Source organism: Triturus cristatus, chromosome 3_1 (genome assembly GCF_964204655.1).
Source record: "Triturus cristatus chromosome 3_1, aTriCri1.1, whole genome shotgun sequence".
NCBI lineage: Eukaryota > Metazoa > Chordata > Amphibia > Caudata > Salamandridae > Triturus > Triturus cristatus.
The window spans coordinates 1,047,108,759-1,047,120,874 of NC_140583.1; the positions used below are offsets into that span (position 1 = coordinate 1,047,108,759).

A 12,116-nucleotide genomic window follows, 5' to 3' on the forward strand; every position below is an offset into this window, starting at 1 on the left:
CATGCTCAATCCTGCGATCTGTCCGTTTATTCGGGCCTCTATTACGGTATAATTCCCGCGGGCCTGCTCTTTTAGCAGTGTGGCCATGTTGGCGCCAAGGTTGGTTGGCTGTCAGGTAGCAGCAGCTTCAGAGTTACACTTGGCTGCCCCCTTGTGACATCACGGAGCATCACGTCAGGTGCTTGCAACAAATGTAAAGTGGAAAGCCAGCCTATAGGGGACAGAAAATTGTGCCAGCTGTGAAAATTTGGATGCATCCTTGATAGCGACAATGCAGGTAGATGTAGAACTAAGGATTAATATACAACATTCTGTCGCTATGTCTTGTGTGCCGTTTGTAAATAGGCTCTGTAGAGAATTACCCGTTCAGGAATTGCCAAACATTTCTGACGTTGATGGTTTTTAAGGCCAAACCACGAATGTACGATTTACTGGTGTAGGTTGTACACGTCAAGGTACATTTATGTGTACATTTGAACTGCTGGCTAGTTTTACGTGTAAGTCAGTTTAATAAGTGCTTCAGAAATAGCAATTTTCGGGGGGGGGGGGGGGGGGAGGGGCACGTGTGAGAGTTTGGTTGTTTAAGAAATTGTAAATTCCATCTACCTTTAAAGGTAAGTCGGCAGAGAGTTAAGCTAGAAACGAAGCGCTCGTACCCCAAACTGCCCCAGAATAATGTTTCGTGTATGGCCAGGGCTTTAATTTTGGCGGGTCCAGACATGTCACTATCGGGCCCTATATTCATGTTCTTAACCTGCAATGGAGAAATCACTGATCAATTTCTGAACAATTAATCTAAAAAACGATAATTAAGGTAATCAATCCATTTGAGCGATTTAGTTCCCTATTTCACGTTTTACTTATTCTTGCATTCCCCAACAGTGTTAGCTATTTCAGTTTGCTGTGTTTCAGAATTTTTGTGTGTAGAATATTACTCTTGCATAGTGCATACCATCAACTGAGTTGCCACCATGTATTTGATAACGGGCCACGATTGAGAGCTCTGGAGGTGAAGGCAGAAGGCAGTGCGAGATTCTCACAGTGCTTGTCAGTGGGTTAGAACGGTGTTCAGAGTTCGTGGACATACATTCGTAGGCCTCTCTGCAGAGAGCACACACTAGTGGTGCAGTGCTTAATTTGTTAAAAAAATAAGTGCCAGGGCCATCGTCAGGAGGCCACCCCAGCTTGCACCGCCCATTGCCGCTGCCAGCGCTGTCAATACCAGTACCTACACAACTACTAACCATCACACTGCTACAAGTGAGGAAATACAGACTGTTTGAGACCCCCTAAGCCATAAGAATGGCTTGGGCAACAGGTATTAGTTGTTTTTAATGCATATTGAATGAATAAACTACTATTGTTCTTCTCATATCTTAATTGCACAAATAGTACCACCATGTGGCAGCTGTCATAAGTGCTGGTGCTGACAAATAAGTGCAGGAGCCGAGCACCGGAAACCACCAGTACAAATTAAGCACTGCAGTGGTCACGTATTCCAGTTGCAATTGTGATTCTGTGTAAATGTGTGTGAAAGAGGTACACAATTGACAAGGCAAAAGTAAAAGAAAATGCAGCACTTACAGGTGAGTGGGTGCTTTGTGTGTTTTGGAGGTGGTGAAGTGTTGAAGATGCGCGGAAGCGCATTCAGGAGAGAGTGAAAAGGGGGTAGATGTGAAGAAAAAAGGGTGTAAATGTCTCACAGAAAAAAACATAACTGACTGAGACATTTTGAACACCATTACGCCATTCAACAGGCCTCAGTAATGTTTAATTTACAGTTTCATAATTTCAAAATTGACACATTTTCAGTGTTAATTATTAACAAGAAAATAGTTGTTACTCGTTTATCTTAACCAGCTAACAACCATTGACAAAGCCAATAGTCCTGGCTTGTTTTAGATGTATGTCGGTTTTTGTGTTACAGCTGGACGCAATAACAAAGCTCAGAGAGGAGCCAAAATACATTTGGTTGCCACACTCTAAGAATTACAGAAATGTAGTTTATGTGTTTAGGCCATGCCCTTAAATACAGAGGCCACATCCCTGTCAGAGCCCCCTCACCTTTTTCATCCAACTTAAAACTCTGTGTATGACTAATAGTTAAGGGTGTTTCACTAGTTTCTATTCATAGGTACCAAGTTGTCCCATGTCATGAGTGAGACACTTTCAGCCAGGCCTAGATTTCCCTCCAACTGGACTTTGCATTCTGACACTTGCAGTGACACATTTAATATTGTAAGTATTGGCATAGGCTGTGTTGCTTACTACACCAGCAACTGGGTGAATATGACTCTCATGATATGGCCCTGAACACTTCACAAATCAACTGCCTCGGGAGATGGCAGAAAAGCTACATTTCTCCTCGCTGAATTTAACATAAGCATATGGAACCACTGCACTATAGCAAGATTCACGCAGTGGTAATAGGGGCTTTGCCTTATTTACAAGGCGGCGTTAAGCGACTTCATGTGGCTTAACACAGCCTTGTAAATAAGGCACCCTTTCACGCTATACTTAGCCTGAAAGGGGCAGACAATGGGTGTTGTGCTGGGCGTTACACAGCAACACCCATTGGTTTTGACGCTCCCCATATTTACAAGGGCGGCGTAAATATGGGGCAGCGCCAAAATCAAGACCAGGGAAAACCTGGTCTTAATCATGGCAAAACAAGGAGAAATGCTTTATTTTTCCTCGTTTTTGCTGTTTCTCTGTGTGTTGCATTGTGCAGCACACATAGAAACAGCAAAATGCCATGAATGATTGTTTACGTGCAGGAAGGTATGCCTTCCTGCACATAAACAATCATTAGAAAAAATGACGAGTTGCGACTTCTATGTGTTACAAATCACCATTACTGATTGTTTATGTGCAGGAAGGAACACCATCCTGCTTATAAACAATCTTTCCCTGCAACGCAGGCACTCTTGCACAATGGTGCATGAGTGACTGTGTTAGTGCTAGGCGGCTACATTTAGCACCAGTGCTAAGGGAAAGGCAGGGGTGCACCGTATTTTCCTAGTAAATATGCCCCATAGTTTCTTATGTTGTTCGATTGCCATGCGCTGCTTCTCCTTGCATAAATGAGATGAGTTGAGAACATTCATAGGGTGAGCAACAACACACCACATGTCTTAGGTGCTATTTAATGTAGAGTTGACATGGTTTGGCGTATATTTATGAAAGTTTTTCCTATTTTTATATCTGTCTTAAATTTTTTAAAACATAGGACACTAGTCATCTGTTTATATATTCCAAAGCCTCCACCCTGCGAGTGTGACTGCGCATTGCCCCATCCCTTTGGTCCATGACAGCCTCTGCAGTATTAAAGTGATGTCAGAAGATCCGCAATTTCAGCTATGAATGCTTATTTCATGTCTGCACAGATGGACTGGGAAGCTGTCGAACATCTGACCAGAGAGCTGGCTGCACTGACAACCAACCCAGGCACGCAACGACAGGGCGAGGCCACGCTGCTGGGAGAAAATGGAGGCGTGAAAAGACAAGAGGAAAGTAAGACAATGACAGCGTTTCCACCTCATTCTTTTGCCTCTTTTTGCCATTTTCCATCATTGCAATGAAGAAAAATAGGACATTCAACATTCAGCATTATTTAGCACTAACACATGCATTTTCAGTTGTGAGAAATCAAACAACTGTTTTAATAGATCTACTTGCACCACCATCCAAACCAAAGATTGTCCTACATCTAAAACTTCCTTACAAATTTCAAGCTACGATCAAGAACATTTGAGCAATCTAATGTAATGGGTGCTTGATATGGTTCCGTGACGTAACTTGTGTCAGGAGTGCATGGGTAACATCTCCTGAGTGGTGGACAGGCCTGGGGGTACAATGTGTACTAGGTTTGAGTGTTGGGAACTGATCTGCTGAATACAGGCGCATCAAGAGGAGTTTAGGCGTAGGGATTGCCACCCCCTGTGCTCCTGAGTGAACAAGTATGATTGAGATTTTGGTTGCAGAGCATTCTGAAAGAGCATGGAACATGACTACTGGGTGGAACTCTGGTGAGTGAATAAACCAGAGAGAAAATTACACCTGACCGTTATACCTAGAACAAAAAAAGCTCGTTACTCGTAAAGAAAATGTTTTGGACAACACTGCAGCTCACGTCAATAAACAATTTTTGTAAATGATTATTGTCAGACTTGACCCTCTCTGCAGGGTCACCCCCAAACGTTTTGCCTTCGGTCCTCCTGTTTTCAAAATTTCGTTTTTTGCCTTTAGGACTCTGTACACTTTAGCACTGCTAGCCAGTGCTAGCGTGCTTGTGCTCTCCCCTTAAAACATACATGGTAACATTAAATGCTTCTAGTGGGCTTTTAGCACTCACTGTGCCATCTACTAAAGTAGCACTTTAAAACATGTCTTAGGCCTGCCATTGTAGCCTGTAGTTCAGTTTTACAGTGCCATTTTGATCCAGCAAAATAGACCTTTTGCTAGGCCTAAACCTCCCTTTTTTAATACATATACATCACCCCTAAGGTAGGCAGCCTAGAAAATTCCCTCACTTCAAAGGCTGGCACCAGGTATAAATATTAGATTCTCAGAACACTTCTACAGTATACTCTTGGACCTGCAGACATTAACAAGGGAAGGACTGCCTTGTTCCCAAGCCAACTGCCCTGCTGTCCGATGCCTACCTTGTTCCTCAGAAGAATGTCCATCTGTTTGAGGCCTGCCTTGTTCACCAAAGGACTACCCTGCCGCTTGAGGCCTGCCTTGTTCCCCAGAGGACCGACGTGCTGTTTGAGGCCTGCCTTGTACCCCAGAGGACTGTCCTTTTGCTTGAGTCCTGTCCTGATCTCTGAGAAGGAAGACCAGACTTGCTCCCTTCATCCCAGGTTACCTGAGTGACTCCAAGGGTTCTTTTGCTGGCCGCTGTTCTGAGCTACATGGACACAACAAGCTCCAGAGACCTCCCTGCAGCTCCCCAGCTGAACAGCTGCAACTGGACATGTCTGAACCTGTAACTGGACCTGCCTGAGCCGTGCTCGCCTCTGCTAGAGTGAGTCCCTGATCCCCAAGAGTTGCCTCCCCAGGTCGTGGACTACTGGCTGGCATGAGAGTGCACTCCTCTTCAAGAAAAAGAGAAATCCTTAACTTCTAGGCTCTTTACAAAGTCAACGGGCCAGTTCGTGCCAAGATTCTGCCCCCCACGATAATTGTTAACACGAAGCTCCGATGAACCCAACTCTTCACGCTACAGTAATCACCAGGGACGACTGGCATTGCGAGATCCTAAATTTGTGCTTTAGCAACAACAGCTTGTGTGGCCCGCAAAAGCAAAGCGCCAGCAACAACCGTCTGTGACACTTGACTGGTTCTTCATGCCACACTGATGGCAGTCCCACGCTGCCTGCCCACTCTTCGTGCTACAGTGATGACCATCCATGATGCTCTCCCTTTTCCTCTTGGCCTCCAGCACCGCAAACGGAACTCTTTGCATCGGTCTTTAGATGGTAACTTTCTCAGGGGGACTAACCTGGGAATCTGGCCCGTGCTCTATTGCAGTCAACCTGAACTTGTCCCTTTCGTCCTGTTTAGCACGACTAGATTACTTAGAGTCATGTTTTGTGTTTTTAGGTGCTATACTTACCTAAAACCATGACATTCAATATCTATGGTTCTACTAGTTGGATTTATGTTGTTCTGGTATCATTTCATTTATTTAAATTGTCTCTATTTTTCTAACTCGGTTTCGGGATTTTTTGTTTGTTCCGGTTTCACTTTATTACTGTCTGTGTGCTGAATACATGTTTTTCACATTGCTTCTAAGAAATGCCTGACTGCTTTGTGCCAAGTTACCAGATGGTTAAGCATAGGTTAATTTAGGGACTGTGATCGTTCCCCCTCGCAAGGATTGTGGTTATTGCCTAGTGTTGCTTTCACACCCCTTGACCTATAACTCAATTTCTAGCAAGTATTCTTAGAGTTAAAATGCGAAGAACAATAATTTTCTAATGAGATTTCTGAGGGAAAAATTGTTTCAGATAAATAAATTGAACCTCACATTGTCTTGTGTGGTAACCTGTCACATTAAAACATATTAGACCTAACTTGTCCACGTATGTGGAGCTATGGGCTGTGCGGAGGTCTCTGTTGACTGTTTCTGGCACAGAATCTGTCCTTGTGGGTGGAAACTTGGGGGGGGCAGAAGGGATTGTGCTCTCATGGACCCAATAACTTGCCATAGTGTCTGGGTGGCCATTGTTGTGCAACAGTGCTTGATGAAATGTCCATCCTTTGCACCAGCCCTCCTAGTCTGGGTGCAATCTATGTATTTAGTAGATAGGACTCTGCTACTTAGTGCACTGGATTATTACAACAGCCCACTGTAGCATCCTGTCTGTCCCCATTCCCTTTATGTCTGAGCTGGTGATTGGGATGTTAAGAGTTAATAATGTCGGTGTGGAAATTAGGAGATAAGGGGGTTGCAGGAAGAATGGAACCCAGACTCTTCATCTTCTCTTTAAAAGAACTCTAAAAATCTGGCTCTTCAACACTATTGAACAGCTTTTCTCCATCACTTCATGTTAGTGTCTTTCTCTTTCAAATTTATTTTTATTGTTTTATATGAAGTTACAAAACAAAATGAAAACTGTTCCCAATTTAAAGAAAACTGTGTAAGTCACTGGATTCATTGTAGGTTGTACGAATGGTCGTGAAATTTTTCCATCACAATATATAGCTATCTAGCGATGGAAACAGTGCATCATGTCCACAATCCCTTTAGGAATTCAATGATACAACTTCGAGGCCACATTCAACCTGAACAATGGCATTATGCCAGCACCATGAAGGTGGTCTTTTATCTGTTTCGACAGCAGGTTTGATCAGTAGGGCATCTCAACTCATGGTATTGCTTCTCTACTAGCTTTCCATTGATATTCCTTACCCACCTTCTCCTCTAATGTCACTCTTTTAAGAACTTCATCAATCCACATGACCATGCTGGGTGCCCGTAGGGACCTCCAATTCATTGTGATTGATCTTTTGGCTAATAATATCGCCAAGTAAATGAATTTGCAGTTGAACTTTTTTTGGCTGGGGTCTCAGTCCCAGCAAACGCAGATTGGGCCTACACAAATTATGTTTGTTCATAAGGTCTATTATTAACTGACCAGAAATCTTTTTTCAAAAGCACTGAATCGGAAGACATGTCCACACTATAGGAAAGAAGAAAGCTTCATCTGTCCCATATCTGTGATACACTAGACATTCCTGAATATATGTTATTTAGACACTTTGGCATTAAGTAAGTGCACATATAAGGAAATTGAATATGTTTGAATCACACATTTCTGGACATCTTAGTGACATGTCTCAAGGCTAACAATTCCTTCAGTTCTTTTTTGACATAGACCCTAAGTGATTGGTACAAGAGAGCTATAAACCTTTGGGAACCTCCCCGTGCCATCAATACAATTTTACTCGCAAAACCTGAATGGTCTTCGCTTCATTAAATTTACATTCCCATGTCAATCTTGCCGGGCTGACCAATTTTTATGGGTCAAGAAATGAGCTACTGGTACACCATAGCCCTCTCAACTTTTAGCAAAAGTTCTAAGCTTCTCTGATTCATATAGGTCCCTCACTCAGACATAATTTGCATTGGCCCACAAGTTTAAATACTCTGTATTTGCTACCTCCCAAAATCGAGGGAAATACCACAAAGGTGACTCAGGTGTGCAGACTTCTTTCACGGCAGATTTCTTCAGCCGTCTCGTCCAGCAGTATTTAGCTTTACGTAGTAAAATAGAATTGTCAGGACATCTGATATTATCCTTGCACCTCATGTTCCTCTAGATGTAGCCCAGCAACCATCAATTGGAGCTGTGCTGCAAGGTTATACGATTTGAAGATAGGTGCACTTAAGCTGCCCTCAGCAGCAGGTGGATTTAATTTCTGCACATACACTCTGCTTCTACACTCTCCCCAGAATAATGCAACTCAAAACACGTTAAGTTCTGGGACAAAATTCTGCAATTCTGTTTAAATATTACCATTTTGGATAGGGCAACACTGCATACTGTGGATATACTGTGGATATAGGAGACATTTAAAAAAAGCAGTTGACGGGCTGGCTGCTGTAAGCAGCTCGTTCATATTTTCAAAGCTGACAACCTCAGCCTTCATTTATATCTGAACTCTCAAGGTTCAGAAGATATCAAATTTCAGTCTCAGTGATTAAGTGGAAAACCGCTCAAACTCCCATTTCAAATCTAAGGTAACAAACAAGTCTAGCCTTTGCTAACAATGTGGCCATACCCAGCACCAAAAGGTGTTCAGGTTCTGTGTATAACAACATAGCGAGATATCCTCGTTAACAGCATCTCCATGTGTTTCTTCAATGTATCTTGTATTGCATTAATGCGTTACATAGGTAGGGAAAATAGAATAGTAACAAAGGTCACCTCTGCAATATTCCACATTTTACAAGCCTGGAGTTTGCACTTGCACCTTTGTTTTTGATCTCAGCCACTGGGTTGGTGTGCCAAACCCATTTCTTCAGAACATGAAAAAGTCCCAGCGAACAGACTCAAAGGCTTCCTTCACGTCAGTAAAGGCCACCAGTGAATGTGCAAATGTTTAAGGGTTTTAATGCCATGGGACCCCTTCGCCTCCGTTCTACTGTGAAGACACTCATTAGACCCATTGGGGCAATTGTGGTACTAACCCACTTCCAAGGCAATAACTTCATGCTGTAGCCTTCTCTCCTTTTAAACAAGCCCACTGTACTCATATTGTTGCTGCAAGATTGCCCCTCTGTATCTTCATCCTAGGATTTGAAATGTCTGATCTCCTTCATGACTTCAATGTGGTCCTCTAATCCCTTCTAGTCAGGGGTCAATTTAAGCAGTTGAGAGTCAGTCTCAGTGATGCAAAGATCCAATCCACAGAATCAATCTTTACCTACAGGGCATTTCTGGTTTCTTTAATTGCCAATAAGGTCGGGTCTTATTTGTATATTGGTTCTGTGATGTGCTCATGGTGAGATAGGTAGTTTGTGGTCTGAGCGCCCTTTGTACATGCTTTTCTTGCAGTGACAAGGACAAAGGTGGTAGAGGTGAATTTTTTTTCTGCTTAGGTTTTCCTTTGTTTGTGTGGAATTAGTAATGAGCGCTGAAAAGGGGTTCTGACTCCTGCCGTACTGGGTCTAGATTTGAGCAGGTGTCATACACACATCTAGGCACATACCCAGCATAATATATTACAGTCCAGGAGTACTCTGTGGTTGGTGCACTGCACTATTGTGTTGCACACAGAAGAGGATTGTGCAGGTCAGAGAAAAATGATAAAGGCCTTACTAAGTGCGCGGAAGGCGCTACGACTCTCCTTCAATGTTTGATTCAGCTGACAGTACTTCTCTCTGTGTTATTAACACACCTATGTTCACTCAAATTCAAAAGATCATGCTCTCTGGTCCAGAGGGTGCACAGCATGCATCCTTACATTATCTTTTCCGTTCCAAAAAAGGGTAATTATAAAGGTTAAGGGATTGACTGAACCACACATGCAAGGAAATGATGGACCGTGGAGCGGCAGCAAATTTTGCAGCACAACACTCCGCCATTTCCAAAATGCAGGGATGCACCATATTTACAACAATACAGCACACCCCGTTGTTTTCCCAAGCACAAAAAATAGCTGTCTAGCACCAACGCAGACACCCTTGCATCATAGTGCAAGGGTGCCTGTGTTGCAGGGAATGACTGTTTATGTGCAGGAAGGAGCCTTCGGGCACAAAGACAATAAATAATGGTGATTTGCTTTTTCTATGTGTGCTGCAGAATGCAGCACACAGAAAAAGCAAAAACAAGGAGAAATAAAAGCATTTCTCCTTGTTGCACCATTCTAATGCCTGCTATTGCATGGTGTTAGTTTTAGTGCTGCCCCAGATTTACACCTCCTTGTAAATCTGGGGCAGCATAAAAAAATAATGGGTGTTGCAGTGGAACACCCACAGCAACACCCATTGCACGCGCCTTTTACGCAGATACCTGTGTGAAAGGGTAGCATATTTACAAAGTTTAACGCCACTTTGTGAATATGGTGCAGGGCATTGTGTCACTGGAATGTCAAAAAAAGTGACGGTCCGGTGGCGCAATCGCCTTGTACATATGCCCCATGCTGTTTCGGAACAATACGAAAACGTTCTTTGTTCATTGGCTGTGTCCCCAAGGCACATTCCTTGTCTAGCTTGATTATAAAAACTTATCACTATGACTTTATTTGCTAACGGTGAGTTGCTAATCCATACGGCAGTGGCGGAACGCAAAATGATGCCCCCGCTGCAGAATCTGCTCGGTGGGGGCCCCCTACACTACAGGGTCCTGCTCAGTAAAGCAGAGTGGCTTTCCCGATTGTTTACTTATTTCTTATTCCATGCCATTGCACGCATTCTGCAAGGCAAGCAAGGGCATGGCTTAAAGGGCGAGGGGGCACCCCTCCAAAACAAGAAACCCTGCCCCCCCCCACACCCCGGAGGCTGTGGGTCCCTCCGTTTCTCCCCTCCCATATGCTCAAAATGGACGTCCGAGTGCTGTTAACGATGGAAAGTGAAGTCAGGTGAGCGGGCGGAAGAGCTCGAACCTTCAGTTGTTATATAGAGGACGGGCCTCAGAAGGGAATGCCGTCCATGTACGAACTGGAATGGACTAAATAGAATATAAGATATATTATCTTTATTTATTAGTGCTGCTAAAATCCCAATTGGGCAACCGAATATCTACTTTTTAGATGTGTTTTAGTGGAAACAGTGAGATTTAATCAATTTCTGAAGGTTTGCCGGTTGATAGGTGGCCGAGAGCTTCTGGTTGCACCTTTTGGTGGAGCAGAGGTTTATTTTGAGCAGTTTTAGTTTGCTCTGTTTTAGGTACAATTTCTCTGTAGGTGCACAATTAAAGAAATGCTACATTGGAAAGCAAATATGCGACTGACAGACAATCAGATAACCACATGCGAGAGGCAATGTTCCAGATTTCTTCTCACCGTAAAAAAGCGAAGGCAGTGATACACCACCCTGGCACTTAAGTGCACTCCTTCTCAAGCAGCTGCACACTTGTCATCACTCACAGTCCAAGTCAGCCAATTGCAGCAGTGCGGTGACCCACTGCGCCCTTCTGTACACTGTGGTTGGCCGAAGCAAAATGTTAATGACAAATGAGCAAACCAACTCACTAATAGTGCTGTGTTGTTGGTATACCCGCCCCCCAAAGCATAGCCAATGCGGTCTCTAGACCAGACCTAAAAAACATGGCTGACAATATTTATTTTTTTTAACAGCAGCAGCCAAATTTGGAGTCATAGTGCTTTTTTCTCTGTTCTACAAGCATGTTACATTTCGGAATTATGGACATTGCGCCAACGTTTCAAACACCATTTTATTTCCTTTCCTTTGTGGGATTCTAACTGGGATACCTTTTATCAACGCCAGTGGGGACAATATTTCTCAATTTTCTTCACATTTCTCTGTATTGGTTTTTGCATTTTGTTTGTACTTATAATTATTTTTCTTTTTTCAAAATGAGAGAATTCATTTGCTGGGTCTCTCAAGAAATGGCTTTGTGTGAAATGAGCCACTAAATGAACGTGATTCCTGCCTGATCTTAATTCTGTGGGAACCAAAGCCAGAATCCAGTGCTTCATTTGTAAAATATACCAAATAGTGAAATATGAAGTGTTAAATAAATGGAATACCAAAATGGTTTACTCTGCAATCTGCCTCATGCCTCTTCCACCATTCTAAAGTTTAAAGAATACGTTTATTAAAGATACATTAAAACGACAGTACATTTAATTTAATATGAGATAACTACATAAACAACATTATGAACCTAGAGAAGGTGTCCGGGGAAAAGGAGAGTAATACATGGACTGGAACTAGCAAAGGCTGATTTGTACACGAAGAAACATAATAAAATATGTACATACATTATATAAGTAATAAATATAAACATGTTAAAACAGTTCTTATATCATTAAAGGGAAAGTCAAGGAGGAGGAGGGACTTCTTGTTGGATAGGTGTAGGTGCAAGAGAACGTTTCGCCCTATCATCTAGAAACTGTGTAATAGGAGACCATAAATCTAG

General features: G+C 42.9%; 1 protein-coding gene across 1 annotated transcript in view; it reads left to right on the plus strand.

Annotated features, from left to right (window-relative positions):
- The first annotated feature begins 222 nt into the window (after positions 1-222).
- LOC146861486 (uncharacterized) overlaps positions 223-12,116 on the plus strand; it is a 149,969-nt gene continuing 138,075 nt past the window's right edge. Inside the window, exons 1-2 of the mRNA XM_085645811.1 lie at positions 223-277; positions 3,387-3,513. Of these exons, the coding sequence (XP_085501937.1) occupies positions 272-277; positions 3,387-3,513 (133 nt within the window). The 5' untranslated portion in view covers positions 223-271. The remainder of the gene's footprint in view (positions 278-3,386; positions 3,514-12,116) is intronic.